The 24,675-nt window shown below is 51.5% G+C and overlaps 1 protein-coding gene across 2 annotated transcripts in view; it reads left to right on the top strand.

Moving 5' to 3' along the window:
* The window catches only part of TSPAN15 (tetraspanin 15), a 52,861-nt gene extending 30,837 nt beyond the window's left edge, over positions 1 to 22,024 (top strand). For both annotated transcript variants that reach the window (XM_087432951.1, XM_004427037.2), the window contains 5 exons: positions 10,285 to 10,380; positions 12,976 to 13,092; positions 18,981 to 19,028; positions 20,457 to 20,573; positions 21,187 to 22,024. In XM_087432951.1, coding sequence (XP_087289077.1) covers positions 10,285 to 10,380; positions 12,976 to 13,092; positions 18,981 to 19,028; positions 20,457 to 20,573; positions 21,187 to 21,336 — 528 coding nt within the window. In that variant the 3' untranslated portion in view covers positions 21,337 to 22,024. The remainder of the gene's footprint in view (positions 1 to 10,284; positions 10,381 to 12,975; positions 13,093 to 18,980; positions 19,029 to 20,456; positions 20,574 to 21,186) is intronic.
* The last annotated feature ends 2,651 nt before the right edge of the window (positions 22,025 to 24,675 follow it).

Genomic DNA, 24,675 nt, shown 5'->3' with positions numbered 1-24,675 from the left:
TCTGACTCCTGCCAAGCTCTTCACGGGTATAGCTGGTATGCTGGCTCAGGTGGGAGCGAGGACCACCTGTTCTGCCTGGGCCTCCTGTGGGTGGGCCTTAACCACAGGCCTGTCTACACCCTTGGAATCCAATGGTCTTCTTCCTGTTTTATGAGCCCCAAGAGAGGGGAGGGGAGATTCCCATCATATCAATGGAGTCATTGAGGCACAGAGAGGTCAGGAAGCCCTCCCAAGAGCACAGAGCAAGACAGAGGCAGCTCAGTCTTTTTTCCACCCCACCCCCCACCTTTATTGAGGTATAATTGACAAATAAAATTGTAATATATTTAAAGTGTACAATGTGATGATTTGATATGTGTATACACTGTGAAATGATTACCACAATCTAGTTAATTAACACATCCATCACCTCACATAGTTTTCCTATTAGCAAATTTCAAGTATACAATACAATAATTATTAACTATTATCACCATGCTGTACATTAGATCCTCCGAACTTATTCATCTTATAACTGAAAGTTTGTACCCTTTGACCCACATCTCCCTTTTTCCCTACCCCTCAGCCCCTGGCAACCACTTTTCTACTCTCTGGTTCTATGGATTTGACTTTTTTTTTTTTTTTTTCTGATTTTTAAAAATAGATTTTATTTTTTAGAACAGTTTTATATTCATAGCACAACTGAGCAGAAGGTAGATATTTCCCATATACCCCTGCCCACACACACGCATAGCCTCCCCCATTATCAACATCTTGCACCAGAGTGGTAGGTACATTTGTTACAATTGATGAACCTACATTGACACATCATAATGACCTAAAGTCCACAGTTTACATTAGAGTTCATTCTTGGTGTTGTACATTCTATGGGTTTGGGCAAATGTATAATGACATGTATCCATTACGGTATCATACAGAGTATCAACTTTTTTTTTTAGATTCCACATATAAGTGATACCATTCATATTTGTCTTTCTCTGCCTAGCTTATTTCACTCAGCATAATGTCCTCCATGTTCACCCGTGTTATCACAAATGGCAGGATTTCTTTCTTTTTTATGGCTGAATAATATTCCATGTGTGCGTGTATGTATGTGTGTGTGTATATGCAATGGCTATATATATATATATACACACACAATAAATAAATATAAATATATATATCTCTCTCACATTTTCTTTATCCATTCATCTGTTGTTTACACATCTTGGCTGTTGTGAATAATGCTGCAATGAACATGGGAGGTCTCTTGAAGGCAGATAGCTCTTTTAATAGTCATTTCATTTCCTTTGGATATATACCCAGAAGTGGGATTGTTGGACCATATGGTAGTTCTATTTTTAATTTTTTGAGGAAACTTCATACTGTTTTCCGTAATGGTTGTACCAGTTTACATTCCTACCAACAGTACACAAAAAGATTCCATTTTCTCCTCACCAACATTTGTTACCTCTTGTCTTTTTGATAAGAGACATTTTTATACATGTGAGGTGATATACCATTGTGGTTTTGATTTGCATTTCCTTGATGATTAATGATGTTGAGCATCTTTTCATGTACCTGTTGGCCATTTGTATGTCTTCTTTGGAAAAATATCTATTCAGGTCCTCTGCCCATTTTTAAATTAGATGATTTGTTTTTTTGCTATTGAGTTGTATGAGTTCTTTATATATTTTAGATATTAACCCCTTATCAGATATATGATTTGCAAATATTTTCTCCCATTCTGTAGGTTGCCTTTGCATTTTTTTGATTGTATCCTTTGCTGTGCACAAACTTTTGAGTGTGATGTAGTCTCACTTGTTTATTTTTGCTTTTGTTACCTTTGCTTTTGGTGTCAGATTCAAAAAATCATTGCCAAGACCAATGTCGAGGAGCTTTTCCCCTATGTTTTCTGCTAGGAGTGTTACGATTTCAGGTCTTACATTTAAGTCTTTTATCTATTTTGAGTTGATTTTTGTGTATGGTGTAAAGATAAGGGTCCAATTTCATTCTTGTGTGTGTGGATATTTGATTTCCCTAGCACCATTTTTTGAAGAGACTATTTCTCATTGTGTATTCTTGGTGCTTTTGTCGAAAGTTAGTTGACCATATATGTGTTGGTTAAATTCTAGGTTCTTTAACCTGTTTCCTTGGTCTGTGTGTCTGTTATTGTGCCAATACTATACCGTTTTGATAGCTATAGCTTTGTAATACAGTTTGAAATCGGGAAGTGTGATGCCTCCAGCTTTGCTCTTCTTGTTCAAGATTGCTTTAGCTATTTGGAGTCTGCTGTGGTTCCATATGAATTTTAGGATTTTTTTTCTCTTTCTGTGAAAAATTCCATTAGAATTTTGATAGGTATTACATTGAATCTGTAGATTGCTTTGAGTAACATGGACATTTTAATAATGTTAATTCTTCCAATCTGTGAACAAGGGATATGTTGCCGTTTACTTGTGTCCTCTTCAATTTCTTTCATCAATGTTTTATAGCTTTCAGTGCATAGCTCTTTCCCTTCCTTGGTTAAATTTATCTCTAAGTATTTTATTCTTTTTGATGCTATTGTAAATACGATTATTTCCTTAATTTCTCTTTTGGGTGGTTCACTGTTAGTGTATAGAAACAACTGATTTTTTGTGTGTTGTTTTTGTATCCTGCAACTTTACTGAATTCATGTATTAGTTCTAACAGTTTCTTGCTGGAGTCTTTAGGGTTTTCTATATGTAAGATCGTGTCATCTGCAAACAGACAATTTTACTCTTCCTTTCTGATTTGGATGCCATTTATTTCTTTTTCTTGCCGAATTTTCTTGCTCTGGCTAGGACTTCCAGGACTATGTTGAATAGAAGTGGTGAGAGTGGACACTTTAGCTGTGGGCTTGTCATGTATAGCCTTTTTATGTTGAAGTACATTCCTTTTATACCTAATTTGTTGAGAGTTTTTATCAGGAAAGGCTGTTGAATTTTGTCAAATGCTTTTTCTGCATCTATTGAGATGATCATGTGATTTTTATCTTTCATTTTGTTAATGTGGTATATCACATTTATTGATTTGTATACATTGAACCATCCTTGTGTCCCAGGGATAAATCCCACTTGATCATGGTGTATGATCCTTTTAATATGCTGTTGAATTCAGTTTGCTAATATTTTGTTGAGGGTTTTTGTATTTATGTTCATCAGGAATATTAGCCTGTAGTTTTCTTTTCTTGTAGTGTCCTTGTTGGTTTTGGTATCAGAGTAAAGCTGGCCTTGTAAATGAGTTTGGAAGTGTTCCCTCTTCAATTTTTTGGAAGAATTTCAAGATTGGTATTAATTCTTCTTTATTTATTTATTTAAAAAAATTTTTTTAAAGCCATTTCTTTTTTTTTTTTTTAATAATTTTTATTTATTTTTCCCCCCAAAGCTCCAGGAGAAAGTTGTATGTCATAGTTGCACATCCTTCTAGTTGCTGTATGTGGGATGCGGCCTCAGCATGGCCGGTGAAGCGGTGCGTCAATATGCGGCCGGGATCCAAACCCAGGCCGCCAGCAGCGGAGTGCGCACACTTAACCGCTAAGCCACAGGGCCGGCCCTAATTCTTCTTTAAGTGTTTGGTAGAATTCACCAGTGAAGCCATCTGGCCCTGGATTTTTCTTTATTGGTAGAATTTTGATTACTGATTCAATCTCCTTACTCAATATTGGTCTGTTCAGATTTTCTATTTCTTCATGATTCAGTCTTGGTAAGTTATATGTTTTTAGGAATTTATCCATTTGTTCTAGGTTATCCATTTTGTTGGTGTATAATTATTCATAGTAGTCTCTTATGATCCTTCGTATTTCCGTGGTATCGGTAGTGACATCTTCTCTTTCATTTCTGATTTTATTTATTTGAATCTTCTCTCTCTTTTTTTTTTTCAGTTATTCTAGCTAAAGGTTTGTCAATTTTGTTCATCTTTTTCCAAAAACCTACTCTTAGTTTTGTTGATTTTTTCTGTTGTCTTTGTAGTCTCTATTTCATTTGTTTCCACTCTGATCTTTGATATTTCCTTGCTTCTACTAACTTTGGGCTTAGTTTGTTCTTCTTTTTCTAGTTCCTTGAGGTATAAAGTTAGATTGTTTATTGGTGATCTTTTTTCTTTCTTAATATAGAAAGAATCACTATAAACTTCCCTCTTAGAACTGTTTTTCCTGCATCCCATAAGTTTTGCTATGTTGTATTTCTGTTTTTGTTTGTCTCAAGATCTTTTCTGATTTCTCTTTTGATTTCTTCTTTGTCCCATTGCTTGTTTTTCCAATCTGGTCTTGCTACCTACTTTTGCCTTTTCCTCTTTTCTGCTTTTCAAACCATCTGCGCTGAGCTGGCAGCTCCATGGTATTGGTTTATTTTTCAGCAGCACTGAGGGGAGAGAGACGGTTATTCCATTTGCCCAGGGGGATTCTTTTCTGTGCAGGCAGCAGGGCTCCTGGCCGGCCCATGGCTTCCCAGAAGTTATGGGTTAGTGCTTTCCTGGCTGGAACCCAGGTCCAGTTCATGGTCAGCAGCATCAATGGTTTTTAATAAACAGTCCCCTAAATGAACAGCAGTTCTGGTTTCTGGTTTCCAGCATGCTTTCACAAAGGCAGGCTGGGCTGATCTATCATTTTCTAGTGCTCTGTAGGTCAACGGGGACCATGACACCACTCTCTTCCCAGTGAGGGAGCTGAGCTAAGATGACACCTCCAGGGGCTCTTTAGTCCTCACAGCTGAGGACGCTGTGGGCCTGCGTCTAGGGGTGAGAGGGCACCACAGGGTGAAGTGTGTTCCTTCACCTTGGATGGGGTGTCCCCTCACGGGGCCCTGTCAGGGGAGGGTCTCTGTGTAGCTCAGGAAGGACCCTCACCATCAGGGGTCTCAGCTGTTTGGAGGCTCATGGTGGGCTGTGCTATCAGATGCCTGTGATACATAATTAAAAATAATTTAAAAATGAGATACAAAACTATAAGTGCAGTAAGATCTCCACAGTGAAAAAAATGGGCCTGGAAAACTCTGGAAGGAAATAGAAATATTAACAGATTAACTCTTACTTCCTCTAAGGGATGGGGCTAGGGTGATTTTTATTTTCTCTTTTATATTTTTTCCCTAGCTCCCAAATTTTCTTTTTATTTTTTTATAATCAAGGGAAAAATACCTTGTAAAGAAAAATAATGTCACTTCCAACTCTAATACAGTGCAATTTTGTAAAACAAGAGATGGGTCAATGGTGAGGATAGAGAAGGAGCACGCTCATGCTAGCTATTGATGGTGGCAGGAAGGGACAGTATAAGGTGGAGAAAAAGGTGAGGAGCAATCAAGGTCAGCTTCTGGGAGGAGGTGAGTTCCCAATTCCATTTTTTCCTCACTAAGAGGAGAAAACGGATTTCTCTGAGCCACACTATAACAAGTTCAGTCTCCAGCCCCAGAAGCTACCTGTTAACTCTAAGAATCCACTTGTGGTGACAAATAAGGACAAATCATCAGGCTAATGACTTTACGCTAGATTCTCAGGAAGGTGCATAGACCATGACCACAGCCAGGCAGTGAAATATAAACAGAGTCCCAAGTGAAGGAAGAAACTCTCCATCAACCCCGACCCCGGGTGAGGTTTCTGCTGACAAGAGTGGCCTGGCGGTCAGACTGAAGCAGGTTCTCTGCTTATATAGGGTCAAGTGGTCGTGTACTGGGGAGCAGAGCACAGAGCAGGGGCCCCAAGGGCCTGGGCATTAGGAGCAGGAGAAGTGCAGCATCCTGGCCCCAGCCAGTGGGAGGGGAACTCCAGGGACCTCCACAGCTGTCTGGGTCTCACCCCGCTTGATCTGCTATCACCCCAGCTTGTTCCGGGGCCTCTCTTGAGGGTGTCAGGGGTGGTGGAGGTGGGCAGCTCTGGCCATGTGTTCCCAGCCAGGCAGAGCTGAGAAGGGACGCCCAGAGAGCACTGGGCTGTAACTTGTACATCTGTACCACATCCCAGGCCTCCTTCCCTCTACCACCAGGGCAGGGGAGGAGTGGCCTCTTTCCTGCCCTTGATCAGAGGTGCTGTGGTCGCACTCAACACCAGGTCCAGGGGCCATGGGCAGCACCCAGCCTGTTGATTTCATCATGGCACTGGCACCAGCTGGCTCTGGGCATGACCCTGAGGTCAGGGGCAGGGAGAGAGGAGATGGCACCATGGCCTGCTTGGCTGACATATACATGTCCTTCCCACCAGAGCAAAGTAGAGAAAGTTCTGCACGGATCTCGCCCGACTCCCACAGCTGGTACGCCGCACTGTGGACAGCCATTGGGAGTGAAAGCAGGAGCCCACAATACCTGGGCAGCTGAAGCGTGGCCCTCCCCCACCACGGGGATTAAACCTGTGACTTCTGGGTCTGAGGAGGGTCTGGCAAATATTCTAAAGAACCCTGCAGGTTCCATCCTCCTCCCTGCCCCCTCCCTGGGGTCTCCTCGACCCTTGTTGTCAGGCTGGGCCCATCCCAGGGCCTGGGATCCCTGGGCGGTGAGGACGAGTCCCTACCTTCTAGGGGGACTGAGAGGAGCCGCCAGATGCTGGCTTAGCCCAGGCACAAAGGAAGGAGGGAAGTCCTAGGCTGAGCATCCGCTCCACGTTATGAGAACCAGGCTGGCGTTGGTTCCCGCTCAGCAGCCGGGCCTCCCTGGCCTCGGGTCTCAGGAGCTGGTATGGAAGCTGCCAGCAGGAAACCAAGAAGGACAGCGCCATCCCCGGGGTCCTGGTGGGAGCTCCAGCTGCCGCCCCTGCGCTCCTCCTCCTCTCCCTGCTCCTCCAGCCCCCCATCCTGGGGGGCTGCTGCCACATGCCCCCATGCCCTTTGATTCCTCATTCATTTAAAAACACTCCAAGCACCTCTACAGAGAGGAGTGACGCTGAGGCTTCGCATATCTTTAAAACTAGATTTAAAAGAAAAAAACTAGAAAGGATAGTTCTTTGTAGCTTGAGTCTGGTGGCTTAAAGAACATGTTCTGAAAATCCTGTGGCCTTTGACGTTCACTTACCCTCTGCTTAATTTAGCTGGGCCACGCGGCCTCCGAGGCCACGCCAGCCGTTCATGAAAGGTGGTTTCCTAGTTCTCGTGGCAGCTGCCCCTGCTGGCGTGACCTGGTGTAGGCAGGGCGGGTGTAGGCAGAGGCAAACTGGTGTGTTTGGCCTCTGGCCGCAGCAGAGGAAGCCAGAATTCTCTCTTCTCTGCTGTGCTCCCACAGGGCACGGCCTCTGAGTGGCTCCCCCAGTCCCTCAGAACGTAGCTGAACACAGCGTGGCACTGACAGTTAATTAATGAACTGCCCAACAACCCGCCTCATCGGAGTTCTCACCCATCCCTGCATCACAGCCCAGGAACCACCTAAATGTCCTACACGTCTCTCCAGTACACTCACACACACTCTCTCTCACACACACTCTCTCTCTCACACACTCACTCTTTCTCTCACACACACAGTGCCAAAGGCAGTGCACACTCGCAAGAGCCAACATGACCCAGAGAGGTCCCTGATGGGAAGTGGGGGCAGCTGCAGCCCGTGGAGCTGAGACCATCTGTTCTTCCTGTCCATTCCAAGAGGCCTCCAGTGGGGCCTCCCTTCCCCGCAGGGGCCCACTCGGCTTACCAGATGGAAGGCCTGATTTTCACAAAGAGGCCTCTTGGAGTCAGGGCCTTTGGAAACTGCTCAGAGACTGAGGTAGTTTGGGGAGAGAGGTCAGGGCTCCTCACCAAAGAGGGAGGGAGAGCCTTTCCCATTGGGCACTGGGCATCCCCTCTGCTGACCCTGCCCTGGGCCTCCTGCCCTCATCCCCCCCATCCCCCATCCCACCCCGCCCCCCATCTCCAGCTCTGAGGGAGTCCAAAGAGCTTGTGACCCAGTAGGAGGGCTGGAAGGTGACCTGGTGGAGGGGCTGGGAGGTGGCCGTGGGCTGGGATAGGTGCAGAGGGACATGGTGGTCCAAGACTGTGTCTGCAGTGCCTTGAGAGTGGAAGGAAGCCCCCCATGCATGTGGCCTTAGACATGTCCCCATCCCTGGCATCATCCCCTGCACCTCAGCTCGGCCAAGGCCCCCCTGCAGCATCCCATTCAATGCCGTGAGCTCATTTCTTTGCCCTACCCTGGGTGGCAGACTGACCCCACCCTGACGTCCTGTTTCTTAGACACCCCATCCGTGCCCCAGAACTTGCTGGTCTGTCCCTTCATCACCCAGAGGAGCAGACACCCACGGTTAGAAAGGCTTCATGACGTGGGGACCTCTGGGAAGGGTGGGCCTGAGGCCAGGCGGGTCCCTGCTCTGCCCAAGCCATGTGGCCAGCAGCCATTTCACCCAGCCCCTGCCCTGGGATCCAGCGCCAGACCCGTGCAGGACCAAGGGCTGGTGAGTGCAGAGCCTTTCAGAGGGGAGAAGGGCTGGCCCAGCGCCTGCGTCTTCTCTTTCCTCCCGAGGTTGACGTCCAGCCTTCCTCAGCTGCCAGGTCTGCTCCAGAATGGCTGTTTATCATCAGCAGAGGGTTTTCCTTCTGGTCACAGAGACAAGTTTCCCTGAGCCAGTCTCCTTCATGACCATGGCTTTGAGCAGTATGAGCGTTGGGAAGGAGGCAGCTGTGGCAGGCTTTGTTCCCCTCTCCCTGATACGGGAGACGGTTTGGAGAGATGGTACCCAACTGAACCTCGGGTTCTTATCTTGGCTTCTTAACGTGTATCAGGCTGGCAGTTTGGCACCTTGGTTCCAGCATCTCTTTGCCAGTGACCACTGGGGTGACCACGGACAAGTCACATCACCTCTCTGGGCTGCAGGGTGTTTGTGAGGGTCCCAGGCCAGGGGCCAGCGCTTGCCCTGGCAGTTGTCTCCATTGCAGTAGGTCTTTTGGACAAGAGTTGGGGCCTCAGTTTCCCTTGGGATTAGCCATTTTCCACCGATGACTTGATGGGTATGAAGTGGTCCCATAGGGTATGTGTCTCCTAGGAAAAGAAAGATCTCTAATAAGAATACCAGGACCTGCTATGTGCCCAGTGTCCTGCTAAGTGCTTTTGTAGCTTTGGCTTGTTTAAATCTCACCACATCCCTATGAGGCAGAGGATGGTCCTCCCCACTTTGCGGGTAAAGAGATGGAGGCTGGAGGTTCAGTGAAGTGCCCGAGGCCCGGCTGGCTGCAGGGCCTGTCCTTGACCAGGAGGCTTGACGGCTCCTCTCAGCCCAGTCTTTGATCCTGGGAGCTGGAGGGTGTCTTAAAGATAGGCCTGCGGGGTCGGGTCACAAATGGGAAACTGAGGCCCAGAGAGGGGAAGTAGCCGTGATGGGGCCTGCAGTGGCAGGTCTGGGCGTGAAATTCAGGGCCCTGTGGTCCCAGTGTACTCGCAGGCGCCTCCCCCGGGGATTGTCTGGCTCCAGAGCCGAGAATGCCCCCTTTGTGCCAGCACAATCTCTGATGATACATGGGCCTCCCTACTCTGAAAGGTCCGATTGTCGCCGTTTGCGTGGAGCTGGGCTGCCCACCCTCCCGCCCCCGCCCCTTCCTGCTGTGGGGCCTTTTGTGCTCCCAGGTTTCAGCACAACAGCCGGGCTGTTGATCCAGAAAGCCCAGTGTGACTGGGAGAGGGCGGTGCGCCAGCGCTCTTCCCGGTGGGGATTGTCCCGCCTGAGCTGGGAGATGGGCCCTTTTGTGTGGCCGAGCGCTGCAGTGGAGAGAGGCCTGTGCGGGAGGTCAGGAGACTTGATCTCCAGGCCTGGCTGGGCCCCTAACCAGCCTGCTCTGTGACCTGGGGAGAGTCAGGCCCCCTCTCTGGGCCTCAGTTTCCTTATCTATCACACAAGAGGTGGGATAGTAGAGAAGAGTGGAGAAGAGGTCTGGAGGGCAAAGGGAAGATTCAGCTCTGGCGTGTCTTTGGGTGGGAGAAGGAGCACCAGGCCAGGAACTGGGGCAGCTGAGTCCCCGCCCGGCCTGGCTGCTTCAGAGCTGTGTCCCCCCGGGTGGGGCCGCACCCTCTCCGGGCCTGGGCTGTCTGATTTGTAAAGGAAATGGGGTGGATCACTCCTGCTGGGACATGGCAGAAGGACTCAGGCATCTGATGGGCACTGGGGGCACGGAGAGGGCATGTGGGCAGGGAGGTTGTGGGTGCTGAGGGTGGGGAGTGGAGGAGGGGCTCCATGCAGGCGGGGGTGGGGGCTACTGGGGCATGTAGGCACTCTGTTCCAATCCAGACTTCTGGGAAATCTTGGGTTGGACTCTGGGGGTGTGTGGTCATCTTTCTTTTACTATTTCTCTTTTACTATTTCTCTTCTTTTACTATTTCTCTGTCTACATAGACCATCGACTTTCTGAATGACAACATTCGAAGAGGCATTGAGAACTACTATGATGATTTGGACTTCAAAAACATCATGGACTTTGTTCAGAAGGAGGTGAGCCAGGTGCTTCAGGTCAGGGATGTGCCTCCCACGCCCTTTGCCCCCCACTTGGGACACTGCTCAAGATGGGGAGGGGGAGGGGTCACGTGGCTGATTCATTCCTAAAGCAGGTGGCTGGCCAAGTTGGGAGGCAAGGTGGGCCGTAGATGGCCACCAAGAATGGGAACGCCGGGTCCTGACCTTCTCAACCAGTCCTCTGCCTATATGCCTGCCCAGAATATCCTGCCCTACCTGTCCCTCTCTGGTTACGTGGGCCCTCCCCTCTCAAAAAAAAGAACAAGGTCAGGTGTAGCTACAAGCCACCCTGCAGGGTCCCATCGTGCCCCTCTCCAATGGGCAAAGATCCTCCTTCCTTGAGGTGTCCCCAGTTCACCCAGTTCAAAGTCCCCTATGTCAAATCCCTTCGGTGACGGGGAGCTCACTCCCTGCCAAGTCAAGGGCAGCCGGATGTGGAGAGAGCTGTTCCCTGATTCCATTTCCCCCTGCATTGGGGAACAGAACAAGACTGCTCATTGTGCTCCGTGATACCTCTTTGAATGTGAGGATTGTCATTTGGGATGCCATCCCTCTCCCCAAGGTCCACCCAAGCCTGTTGGTGCAATAATAGTAGCAGTTGCAGGGCCAGCCTCTGTCCTCTGTGGCCTCTATTTATCAGTCTCATTTAGTCCTGGGCCTCAGGTTCCTCATCTGCATCGGGGGGATACTAAGGGTCCCTTCCTCTTGGGGTCGTGGTGATAACGCCTTGGCTTATTCAGAAGGGCTTAGAGCAGAGCCAGGCACGTGGTAAGACCGTGAGCATCAGCTGGAGGGACCCTCATCGTCCTGTTCTCTCGGTGAGGACTAGCAGAGTTGGAGGGCCGCGGGCCCCCTCAGCCCTGGCAGTGCTTCCTGGGACATGACCTTGGGGGCCTCAGCTGGCCTGGTCCGCCCGTGCTAGCCCTCAGTGGGGACCAGCATCTCACTGCACCCAGGACCACCCGCTGTGGCCGCTCCCTTGGCTCAGGCCTTCGCTGTAGTCACAACAGGTGCAGCCTCTGGGAGGCCCTTCCCTGCCAGAAATGTGCCTGCCAGCTCAGGCCGTTGGGTGGAGCGAGATGTTTTTATTAGAACCAGCCATCAGCAGGTGTGGGGACTTTGTTTCTCCTGGCGTGGGATGGGGGTGACTCATGCTCATTGGGCACTTGCTTGGTGCCAGGCCCTGTGCTGAGCGCTTCATGCACGGCCTCTCTTTGTAACCCTCAGCTCAGCTGTGCAAAGCTGGCTTTGCTCTTCCTGCTTTACAGATGAGGCTCTGAGGCCCAGAGAGGCTGATCGACCTGCCCGAAGTCACACAGCTAGGAGAGGTGGTGTGAGGATTTGAACTCTGGTCTGCCTGATTGCAAAGCAAATGCCCTTTGCACTGCACCCTAGAGAGGCACCTCCAGGTCCCAAAAACTGATAGCCTAAAGGGCTCTCTGGCGACTCTGGAAGGGTGTCTGTTTTGTGTTTCTACTAGGACCTCCAACCGTATCACTTCCCTGGTTAAACCCTCCAGTGACTCCCCATCACTCAGAATACAGTCCCAGCTCCCTGCTTACTCTGGCAGACGAGACTTTTCGTGGTCCGGCCTGTGCCCCCCTCAGCCTCTTCCCCTCCACTCTCACTTGCTTTGCTCCAGACACGCTGGCCTCTGCACCTGCTGCTGAAATACAGCTTGCTTGTTTCTGCACGGGGCCTTTGCACGTGTTGACTGGCTTTTTCCTGTTCGTGTTTCACATTAAACGTCATCTCCTCAGCAGCCTTCCTGAGCTCCTAACCTAACGCCGCCCCTCCCCACTCCTTTCCCCGATCTTTCCGTGTCCCTGGTTTGCGGCACTGCCTCACTGACCTTTCACGTAGTGGTTACTCTGGTCTCCCGCTACCAGAACCCGTCCCACGTGGGCAGGGACTGTGTTGCTTTGTTCCCCTCATCTCTCCAGTGCCCAGAACAATGCCTGGCACACACCAGCACCTCAGTAGGATAGCTGCTTCCCCAGGTGTTGGCACCGGTACGGGAGAGATGCAGGGAGGAGCTCAGCTAAGGGGGCAATGACGTTGGCCTCACCATCACTTCGGTCTGAACCCAGGGCAGGACGTGGGGTGCGTGAGCTCCTTTGCCAAGGGCAGGACAGGCAGAGCTGGGGCTGGGGAGGAGAAGGTCAGTGTGGTGTGGGGGCCCCTGGGTTGTGGGGCTTCCGTAGAATCCTAGTCTCTGGGACCTGAAAGGACGTTCTCAGTTCGAGCACCTGCACTGGGGATGTGAAGATAGAGTCCGGTAGTCAAGGCAGGACTTGCCCTCCAGTGTTGAGTCACCACCCAATCTCCCACCAAGAGGCTGCCCAGCCTTGCTTTCACGCCTCTCTGGTGACAGGGTGCTCACTCCCTCCCGGGCAGCCACGCCACTTTTCGAGAGCTCTGACCTGACGATGTGCAGCCTCATGAGCTCCCTGTAGCCCCCTGCCGGGGTGACCCACATCGCAAATCGCAGCGTCTCCTGGCAGGGCCCCTGCGTGCGTCTGCCCGCGGCCTCCGCGGTGACACAGCTCCCTCCCTGCTTGCTTCCTCTCTCAGTTTAAGTGCTGCGGCGCGGAAGACTACCGAGACTGGAGCACAAACCAGTACCACGACTGCAGCGCCCCTGGACCCTTGGCCTGCGGGGTGCCCTACACCTGCTGCGTCAGAAACACGGTACCCATTGCTCCTGGGCCGCCCGGCTGGGCAGGCACCTCTCTGTCTCTCAGGGCAGGGCTGGTGGGCAGGTGGGGCAGGCAGGAGGTGGTGGTCGTTCAGAGGCTTCCTGAGCCTCAAGGGCTACAGAAAGGGGCAAAGCTGGGCCGGGGCGGGGGAGGTCTTCTCTTTACCAGGAGCACTAGTTAACATCTACTGAGCACTTACTGGGTCTGGCCTGCTCCAGGTTCTGTAATATTAACTCCTTTAGTCCTTTCCACAGCCCTGTGAGCTGGGTACTATTATTTTACCCCTGTACAGAGGAGGAAATTGAGGCATCAAGAGGGTGGGTGCCTTGCTTAACGTAGATAGGGCTGGGATGAAATACAGGCAGCCGTCATCAGAGCCGTGCTCTGGACTGCTGGACAGGCCAGGCGAGGAGTGGGAGAGGCTTCCAGGCCAGGGGTGCTAAGCAGGGGCGGCCGGCTCTGCAGCCTTAGCTGGAGGGCAGAGCAGGGCCTGCACTTCGGGCATCTCTGGTGGACTTGGGGCTTGAGGTCCTGGTGACGATCAGCAACAGGGCACTTGGAAGGGGGTCTGGTGACATAAAGCCAGCCTCCACCTCTCCCCAGCAGGACCCTCTCAGCCCTGGCACCTCCTTAGCCCCTTGGGAGGCTGTCCTGTGCAGTCACCGCTTATGAATGAGAGGCCTCGTCAGTTCTGTGTGTTTGACTACTGTGTCCGAAAACTGCCTGGTTTCTGGATTGGAACGAGGCAGGGAGCTTTGCTATTACTCATGCCCCGAGTAGTCATGGAAAATTTCTCTTCTGACGTCTCCACCATTCTGTGCCCACTGCCGGATTCTGTAAACCAAGCAGCTGCCGGTGGGGGCTGAGGCCTCGCCCATGAGTCAGGGAGCCAGTGCCAAGTGCACTAGCCCTAAAAAAGGCCGGGCCAGGATGGGGGGTGGTTTGGAAATTTTAGCTGCCATTTTAGGGTAACTCTCTGGGCAGGGGGAGTGCTGGGGAGGAGCCCAGGGTTTTCAGAGAAGCCTGTGGGGTCATCCTGAACTTTGTCACCCTGGGCAGTGGCACCTGAATGTCCAAGCCCCACTTGTATTTATTCATTCATTCAACAAATATTGACTGAGGACCTGCTATGTGCCAGATGCGGTTCTAAGTTCTGGGGGTCCAGCAAACACACAGAGAACTCTCTGCCCACACAGAGCTGACGTCCTGGTGGGGAAGACTGACAAACAAAATAAATAAGTAAAAGAGATAGTATGTTAGAAGGTGATAAATGCTAAGGATAAAAATAAAGTGGGGCATGGAGGGTTGCACATACTGAGAAGGGAGGTTCTCAGTCAAACCCTGCAGGAAGTGAAGGGGTAAGCCATGCGTATCTGGGGGAGGGGCACTCCTGACAGCGAGAATAGCAAGTGCAAAGGCCCTGGGGTGGGAATTGCTCTGGTGTGTTGGAGAAACAGCACAGAGACCAGTGTGGCTGGAGCAGAGTGTGGCGGGGTGGACAGTAGCAGATGAGGTCAGGGAGGTCACAGTTGCCCTGAAGGCCACAGTCAGGATTCTGGTGTTCCCTTGACTGTAGGGAGTCAAGTGACAGGGCTTCAGTGGCTGAGTGGCAGATATGACTTGGGCTTTACTGGGATCACCTTGGCTGCTGTGGGGCAGAGGTGGGCGCAGGGAGTCTGGTTAGGGGCCGGTGCAGTGGTCCAGGTGTCACAGGCCAGGGTGTCTGGGAAGCAGGCTCTGAGATGCTGGTTAGTGAGCGAGGTTTAGCAGGAGGCACTGTCAGGATCAACACCTGTAATGGAGGTGACAGGAGCAGGGCTGGGCAGAGGTGGAGTCAAGCAATGATGCGGTCTCAGTGGGAATCTCTACTAAATCTGGGGTGATCCCTCAGAGTTGTCCCGTGCTGGGGCAGGGTGCCAGGCCTTCACACCCCACACTGCCCAGGCGTTGCGTGAGGACAGTGTCCCACCTGGGAGGGGACTTGACATTCAGCAGAGAAACAGAACCAATAGGGTGTTTGTGTGTGTATGCGTGTGTGTGTGTGTGTGTGTGTGTGTATGTAAAGAGATTTATTATGAGGAATTGGCTCTTGGAATTATGGAGGCAGGCAAGTCCCAACATCTGCAGGATGCGTCCACAAGCTGGAGACCCAGGAGAGCCAATGGTGTAGCTCCAGTCTGAGTCCGAAGGCCTGAGAACCAGGAGAGCTGATGGTGTAGCTCTTGTCCGAAAGCTGGCAGGCTCGAGATCCAGGAAGAGCCAAGGTTTCAGTTCAGGTCCGAGGGCAGTCAGGCAGGAAGAATTCTCTTTTACTCAGGTTTTTGTTCTATTCAGGCCTTCAACTGATTGGATGAGGTCCACCTACATTAGGGAGGGCAATCTGTTTTACTCAGTCTACTGATTTAAACGTTAATCTCGCTGAAAAATGACCTCACAGAAACACCCAGAATAATGTTTGGCTAAATATCTGGGAACCACGAGGCCCGGTCAAGTTGACACATAAAATTAACCACGTGTGACAATTAACCATGTGTGACAATCACCACAGGGGACTGACAGCTAAGAGCTCCTGCCTGCAGTGCTCCCAGCAGCTGCAGGGGTTCTGGGCAACTCCTCACAGCGTCCACCACACCAGGTGGGAGAAGACAGAAGCTTAGAGTTGGGTGGTGGCAGTGGAGGTGGTAAAACATGGTCAGATTCTGGCTGTGTTTTGCAAGTAAGCCAAGAGGATTTGCTGACAGATCAGATGTGGGAGGTGGGTGAAAGAGAGAAATCGAGGAGGACTCCCAGAGTTTGGCCTGAGCCACAAGAAAGGCGGAGCTACCACTGCTTGAGAGGGGAGGACTGCAGGGAGGCAGGTCTGGGGGATTGGGAGCTCAGCGTGGACATAGGGTGTTTGAGAGCCTGTGTGGCATTCTAGCATCCGGGGATGTCAAAGAGGCAGTTACGTAGAGGAGTCTGGAGTATGGGCGAGAGGACCAGGCTGGGAGTATAGACACGGATGCTATCTGCAGAGAAATGGAATCTAAAGCCGGCATCTGGGTGGAACATCAGGGTGAGGAGGTGACTTTCTGCTGGCTGGGTTATCTCTGGTCCTGTGTTACAAACTGCTGGGTCCTCCTGTGCCGCCCACACCTGGATGACGTTCTCTAAATGTGAAAGACAGTGTTTCCTTCCTGGGTAGAATCTGTTCCATTTGTGTGTGAATCTATTTTACACTGTCTCATTCCACCAGGATCTGAATGAGCACACAGGAAATACACAGAGTAAAAAACTAAAATTAAAAAAAAATAAGGTCATGGAAAATATATTGTAAAATAAGAGGGCCAGGTGATGGAGAAAAATATAAAATACTGATATGTAGGCCTAAAGGGCTTATGGAATCACTGGAAATGAGCCTCATCTTTGGTGGTTTAAAGCTTCCTGGCAGCCAAAGGAAAAAGGGAGATATGATTTGTTACACTGCTACTGTTCAACAGAAGAAAACATACCAGTTCTTCAGGGAAAGTCGCGTTTTTTTTCCTGAGATGTCTTATATCTGGCTTCCTATAGAGGATTTGGATGGGAGTTAGAGAATTCTTCCTGCTCGATTGCCTTTAGACTTGACCTGAAACATCAGCTCTTTCTGGGTCTCAAGCCTGCTGGCCTTCAGACGGGAACTGTACCATCAGCTCTCCTGGTGGTCTATAGCGGATTTGGAGCACCATCACCTAGAGTGATGCCCCCGAGCCTGTTGGTGTAGAGGGCAGCCTGCTTCTGCATTAAAGGGCCTCAGACTGCTGGGCCTGTTGCACTGTTGTGTCGTTTTTGTGAATATGCACTCCCTTATTGCTGGCTACTCCTTGGGGGCCTGTCCCTGAAGGCGTTTCTCCCCCTTCCCATCAGCTGCTCAGACCCCAGATAACCCGCTCCTCTGTCCTGTGTCAGGGTGAGAGGAAGCACATATGAATGACCCTGTGAACTTTGCTGTATCCATCTTTGGCTGCTCGGGAGTCCCCTTTCTGACCTCCTGCCTTGTGGCCCTGTGCCAGATGGGAGAGGCCACTGCACAGCTGGTCTCGGGGCCTCTGAACCTTCAGCAGAGCCTCTGGAGAATATTGCTGCTGTGGTCAAATCCAGGCAGGACTTACCTTTGGAAAGCCCATGGATGCATCTTATGCCCCTCCTGGGAGGGGGGCTCTCCTGGCAGGGGGAGGCGAGTCTCCCCGGGGCCTAGAGAAGGGCTCTGGGCTCTAGGTGTAAGGGAGGCCTTTGCCAGCTGTGTGTCTGCCCCCTGAGGGCAGGGGCTGTGGTTCTGCCTCCAGGGCTAGAACCACAGTGAACAGTGAAGTTACTCTTGTACACACCATATAGTGTACTTATTTAAGTTCATTGTCTGTCTTCCTTTCTAGAATGTAAGTTCCATGAAGGCAAGGAATTTGTCTTGTTCTTCTATATAACAAATATCTAGAACAGGGATTGGCACATAATTGGTGCTCAGTTAATACTTGTTCAGTGAATGATCGAATGAAGGAACAGACGAGGTAGAAAGCCCCGTTCCCATCATGCCCTCATGCACCTGCTACCAGGCCTGACCCTCTCCATGAGGGTCATGTTCATGGCCTGGACGGGCCACAGGCACTGGCTGATGCTCAGTGGATGCCGGGTGACACTTGGTCTGAGGGCACCTGGGGACAGTCTAGAGTGAGGGGGGTTGATTTGCGCACACAGCAGCCCTGACATTTAGGCTGATCTGGATGATGTCCAAGGTCCAACTGCTCTTCTGGAAGGAGAGTAGACGCCCTTCCTTGCCTTTCCGGAGGCAGGATCGTGCACACAGTCTCTGCAGGCAGCGTTCCTGTGCTCTCCTGTGCCTGGCCCTGGCATCAGCACTTTACATGTATATCTCAGTTTATGTTCAAAACAGCCCCATGGGGTGGGTTCTCTGGTCACCATTGCTCTATGGAAGAGACCAGGGAATCCATTCATTCATTCAACAAGTACTTACTGCGTGCCTCCAGGTGCCGGTCCCTTGGCAGCACACCTAAGGCGAGTCACAGAGCTCGTAAGTGGCAGAGCAGGATCTGGACCAGGCAATGTGATGCCAGAGTCCACACCGGCACTCTGCTGACACCTGTGGCACCCTACCCCACAGCAGCTTCACTTAGATGTGGAGGGGTGGGACCAGGCCATCTAGCTTTCTCCCTCTTTATAGAAGGAGGAGATGCACAGGGGCACAGGTAGTGATGGAAGTGCCCTGCCAGCCCTGAGACTTACACCTGCTGGGAAGGGATTGATGGGGTCTAGGGCCCACTGCAGCTTTCCCTGCGCCAAGGTTCATCTGCAGCTGCGGGTTCCTGAGAGCAACTCTCTTCCCAGGAGGGACCTTCAGCAGCACCTCCACTGATGGGTGGCAGGCTGCCGGGGCAGCAGTGTGCTCAGATGCCCCGGCCTTGCCCTCAGGTAAACCACAGCTGGCCTGCATCCTGGCTGTGGTCTGAGGTTTTCCTTCATAAGAGCCGGTGAGCAGAAACAGCCCAGCCCTGCCCTCTGAGACAGTGCATAACCCCGTCAGCAGAGCCGTGCCCCTGGCGAGGCCGCAGCAGGGAACCTGGGGCAGCTTTTCTCCGGATTCCTAGGCTGCCGCTGGTGGAGGACTGGTCCCCCACCCAAGTGCCATGGAACTGGTCCTCCCACCTTTCCTTCCTGGGCATTTCTTGGAGGGGGAGTTTAGGGTGCAGACTCAAGCCAGCCTGCCCGGGTTGGGAATCTCAGCTCCATCCAAACTGGACAGTTCAACTCCCTGTGCCCCAGTTGTTTTCATCCATACAATGGGGAGAATAATCGTTTCTTTTACAATAAGCACCGTGAAGTGTTCGCTAATATACACTTCTATTTCAGACAGAAGTTGTGAACACCATGTGTGGCTACAAAACTATTGACAAGGAGGTAAGGTCTTTGAAATCTCTTTCCTCCAGAAAGGTTGCTCTTCTTGTCCCATCCGCAGGGGATTGGAGGGGTTCCTGGGAGTGGGGTTCCTGGATGCTGAGATTTCCCAACATTCCTGGCTGTGAATAGGAGCCAGGGACTGCTGGGGTTTTCCACCCCTACCCAGTCAGGGAGCCAAAAATCCCCTGGGACTGGGAGAGGCCGCCTGCCGGGGTTTGCTGAGCACCCACTGTGGGCTTGGGTGTGTGAGGCATGCCCAGGTGCCCAGCCGTGCTCAGCACCAGCCTGCCTTTGCCCTTGGAGCTGCCAGTTTGCAGATGGCTCACCCTGGCTCCCTTAGCCTGGGACCCCGGAGTCCCTGGAGGCGGAGAGCCCTCTGGGGGATTGCACCGGGTCAGCTTCCTGGACAGCTCCCCAGGACTAGGAGAGAAGCTGGGGGGGTGCTGAGAAGGGGGCTAAAAATAATGATGACATGAGATGCCACTGAGTAGTGGTTCTCTGAGGTCTCCAGATCAACAGCAACAGCACCCCCCAGGGACCTGGAAGATGTGCACATTCTTGAGGTGGGGCGGAGCAGGTGATTCTGACTCATTTAAGTTGGAAAGCCACAGACCAGCAGTGGTTCTCAACCCATAGACCCAATGGCCAGTTTTTATAATAAACATTTAGTAATGTCCTATTTATTATCCCAAAATGAAATTCACAGATAATATAACCTACCAACATACCTAATTTCAAAACAAGTAACATCATGATCTGAGGTAAAAGGAGAAATAAAACAGTTTACAACCATATGACATAAGTCAACTGTAAATCCTCAGGCAATGGATACAGTCAGCAGAGGACACAGTAGGGCAGGTGGGGGTTTGCTCTGACAGGGCCGGCTGATACCTGGGGGTGTAACGTTGGCAACTTGTATGCTGTGGGCGTTATTTTTGCCATTGACATGTTTTTTTTTAAATGGTGAACAGTTCTTGATAAAGTTATGAACAAAATAAAGTATTATCATTCCTTAATTTACATAGCCGTATTTTTGCAAAATTCAATGTATAGTAAAAACACGCAGAAAACACTTTGGTTTTTTATGTCCCCGGAGTCAGGCTTTTGGCCAAGATAATCATGGACTGGTTTTCACCCACACGAATGCCTGGGGACATCTGAGACGCAGGCAGGGCAATTGTTCGTGGAGCAGGATTATCCTTAGCTCTGAAGTCCCTCAGCCTCCAACCCAATCGCTGTGACAACCGAAAGTGCCACCACCACGTCCCCAGTGCTCTCTGGGAGCAGTAGTGCCCGTTGAGACCCAGTGGTCTAGAGCCACCTTCCCACATTGCATGTGAGACACTGAGGCCCAGAGAGGTTGAGGGACTTGCTTGGACCCTAAGTGGGGACCAGGCGAGGTGCTCAGCCAGCCTCCTTCCCCGGCAGCGCCTCAGCGTGCAGGACGTCATCTACGTGCGGGGCTGCACCAACGCTGTGCTCATCTGGTTCATGGACAACTACGCCATCATGGCCGGCCTCCTGCTGGGCATCCTGCTCCCCCAGGTGGGCTGGTCCCCCCTCCACCCGGGGAGGGGAGCTGGAAGTGTGGGTGGTGGGCAGACTGGGTTCAGATAAAGTGTGGCTTGGTGATTACAGAGTGCGGAGAAGGTACAAACGGGCGGGGTGAGGAAGGCTCTTAGACCAGCAGCCTGGGCTCACCCTGGGAGGGCTGGAGGGCCAATGGCAATAGCATGGCTTATAAAGCTTTTCCAAGCGCTTCACAGGCACTGTCTCCTTCAGTCCTGTGAGGTGGGTACTATTATCATGCCCATCTTACAGAGGAGGAAACTGAGGCTGGGCAAGGTTAAGTGACTTGCCCAAGGTCCCCCACATCATGAGTGCATAGCTTGGGTGAAGACAGGAATCCCAGAATGGAGGGGCCTCTGTTGACAGGACACAGGGAGGGTCTCTGGGATTTCCTGGGAGGGGCAGAGCAGGGCCCAGAGGGGGCTGCTTGGGTCTTGGGGGTGCTGAGGGGAAGCCTGTGCTCTGGGCTTTCCTGGGTCACTGGTGCCATGAGTGCAGTGACTGACTGCTGGGTGTCTGGGAGCTGGGACCACCCGAGAGGCCGCCCAGATCCCCAGCAGGCTCTCACCCGCCTGCCCCTCCTCCTCAGTTCCTGGGGGTGCTGCTGACATTCCTGTACATCACCCGGGTGGAGGACATCATCATGGAGCACTCGGTCACCGATGGGCTCCTGGGGCCCGGCGCCAAGCCCAGCGTGGAGGCAGCCGGCTCGGGCTGCTGCATGTGCTACCCCAGTTAGGGCCGCCGGGCGGCGGCCGCAGCAGGACCACGCCAGGAGAGCAGCGCTCGGGCCGCGGTGAAAGGCTGGACGGCCCGTGGCCCTCTCCCACTCGGCACGGACCGGAGCCCAGCCCGTTCGCTCTGGGGGCCAGCTCAGGCCTTCCGTGGCCGCTGCCTCTCTGGGGGGCGGAGGAGCCTGAGGCCCCCCCGGCTCCAGACTCCGTCCCTGCCCACGCTGCTGGGCGTGGGGACAGGGGCGTCCCTTCCCCAGGCCCGGGCCGCCGGAGACCGGGGAGCTCAGCGCCCAGCTCGGGGCCCGTTTCATTCCTGGCAGTGCCTTGGCCTGTGGTGGTTATGCCCCTCTGAGGGCAGTTCTGTAGAGATTTCTAAGCAGGGAGGGAGGAGAGCGTGCGTGCCCTGTGGTGACGGAGGGGAGGGGCGGGTGCAGCCCCCGGGGCCCCCCAGTCTCTGGGCCACGCCCCAGGGGCCAGGTTGGGCCCATTTCTCAGGCTTCCAGGTGCCTTGAGCCCTCCCCAAGGGCTGCTGCTTTGCTGACCCTGTTTTTATGTGATTTTTGTAACATTCATTTTGTACACGTTAACAGGAGTTTCTGACTAATCAGAGCAGGTGTTTGCCACGTGCACCGCTCTTGCGCCTCCCAGCCAGTTTATTAATCAAACAATAAAGACATGATTTTTTTTTTTGGCTTTCATTTGTGTTGTTTGGGTGGGGAGGGGGTGAGGAAGACCTCAACTCGAGCTCGGCAGCCCCTTGTTGGTGCAAGGACTAAAGGGGGCCACCCTGGGGCCAAATTTGGGATAATTTGGGACACTGAGGCCTGGGAGGATCAGCAGCTGGCCCGAGGCTGCCTGCTCCCGGTTTGGAATGGCCTCTCCCGTTCTTTGGTGTTGCTACTTAAGGAAATGGCTTTTCCCAGCTGTTCTTGTGGGCTGGGCCTGGAGCCTCCTGGGCCTGCCCTGCTGCTAGGAATTCGCTTGTGGGAAGCCTCAGGGGAGAAGGCAGAGGTGATAATGCCTATTTTACAGACGGGGAAACTGAGGCCCAGCCACCTATGGCATGAGGCTCCTCCTCTGAAAAGTGGGGCAGCCGGGAACTAGGAAAGTCAGGGGTCCAAGAGGGAGCAGTGCCCACAAATCCACCCGCGGCTTTAGAACCAGAGCGACTCTCCCTCCTACAGTAAGCAGCTTATTGTTCCAGGAACTGGGACTGGGCAGCACGCCACTCCATCCAAGCAAAGCTTGGTGCTGATCGCCCCCTGCTGGAGACAGCAGGACCTGCATGGGTCACTCCCCGCCCACCCTCCTCAAGCCTTCCTCTCCAAGACCCATGTTCTAGATTTTCTGTGAGGTTCTTAGTAGCCAGGGCAATAGAAATATGACAGCACGAGCCCCAAAGCTGAGGAACTCCATCTAAGGGTGTCAGGGAGCTGCCCATCACACCCAGGAGTGAAGTAGGGGGATGCTTGGTCTGCCGTGTGGGCAAGCCTGAGTTGTCTGTGTGGGAGAGGGCAGGAAAGAGATTCCAAAAGGATGGAATAATGCAACAATGGCAAAGACATCAGCGAGCACACTCTGTGTCAGGAATTGTCTAAACATCTTATAGATATTAACTCCTTTAATCCTCACAACTGTATGTGGTAATTTTTGTTATCGCCATTTTATTGATGGAGAAACTGAGGCACAGACCTGTTAAGGAACTTGCCTAAGGCACATGGCTGGTAACTGGCAAAGCCGTGACGTGAACCCAGGTGGATGCTCACTGGGCACTCAGCCCTCTGCTCTGCTGCCGCTGTTGCCGCGTACGGACACATGGTACTAGGCATGCCAAACCAGGGACAGCTGCAGCCCCCTCCTGGGGTGAAGTGGCCATTGCAGCCACTGCTGGAGCCTCTGCCTGCTCCCCATTTTGACCTCTGGACACACGGCCAGGTCAAATTCTGTGTCTGGCTGGTGGCCTCGTGGCTCTCTGGCTCAGGCTGTTCCCTGGATTCTCTCTGTGCTCAGGGGGGAGGCAGCCGCCTCTGGGGCAGCAAGATGCAGAGGCACTGAGGGGTTGGGGGTGCACTGAGTCTACTTATCCAAAGTCACATCACCCTGGAACCTGGAAACCTCAGGTCACCTCGTCCTCCCTCTTTCCACGACCACGCACAGACACCCCTCTCCCTCTCCCTGCTGCTTGGGTGGACCGGGGCTCCTGGGTTGGTGCCCACAGATGCTGCACTCCAGCCGACACTTTTCTTTGTTTCTAAGCCTCGGCCACTCACCTCTCCAGAAAGCAAAACGGAACACGTGGAGAGGACTTTCAGTCCTGTGGTTGGGGACACCCCTGCTATTGCATCCTTTCGTGCTTAAAAGCCAACGACATCATCATCAACAACATCACCTTGACCCCTTCACTCCCAAGGATGGAAGAATGACCCTCAAAACCAGTCCTTTTCCCAGAGCATGGCACACAGAAAATGATGGTATTGGTACAGCCCACAATATTTGTGAAACTAGAGGAGATTTGTGGGCTTTGATTTTGACTTTTTGTTGTTATTGAATTATAAGAAAAACAAAACGTGTTAAGAAAGACTGGCTTTGTATAAAAATTCCAAATACAATATTCCCCAAACTCATTTTTTAACAGTTTATTGAGGTATACTAGACATAAACTGCATGTATTTGAAGTGACAAATATATCATTAATGAAACCCTCACCACAATCACGATAATGAACACATCCATCACCCTAAAAAATTTCCTCTTGCCCCTTGGTAATCCCTTCTCTACAGCCTACCCCACTGCCCCTGCCCCATCCCCAGGCTATCATGGATCTGCTTTCTGTCTCAATAAATTACTTTGTATTTTCTAAAATTTTACATAAGTGGGTCATACAGTTTGCAGTCTTATTTTTGTGGCTTCTTTCACTCAACATGAGTATTTTGAGAGCCATTCATTTCGTAGCATACATCAATAGTCCATTCCTTTTTATTTCTGAGTAGTATTCCATTGTATGGATGTACCATGGTTTATTTACCCATTCACCTATTGATGGACATGTGTATTGTTTGTTGTTGTTGCAAATAAAGTTGCTGTGAACCTTGTGTACATGTCTTTATATAGACATATACTTTCATTTTTGGGGGGTAAATATCTAGGAGTAGAATGGCTGGATTGTATGGTAAGTGTATGTCTAACTTTTTAAGAAACTGCCACAGTATTTTCCAGAGTGGTTGCATGATTTTGTATCCCCTGCAGCCATGTAGAGTACCAGTTCCTCCACATCCTGCCAGTATTTGACACGGTCAGTCTTTTTAATCTTAGTTATTCTAATGGGTGTGTGGTGATATCTCATT

Source organism: Ceratotherium simum, chromosome 6, assembly GCF_057802395.1.
Source record: "Ceratotherium simum simum isolate JZ-2026a chromosome 6, ASM5780239v1, whole genome shotgun sequence".
NCBI lineage: Eukaryota > Metazoa > Chordata > Mammalia > Perissodactyla > Rhinocerotidae > Ceratotherium > Ceratotherium simum.
The sequence above is the reverse complement of the archived record's forward strand: the minus strand, read 5'-3'. Positions and strand labels throughout refer to the sequence as shown.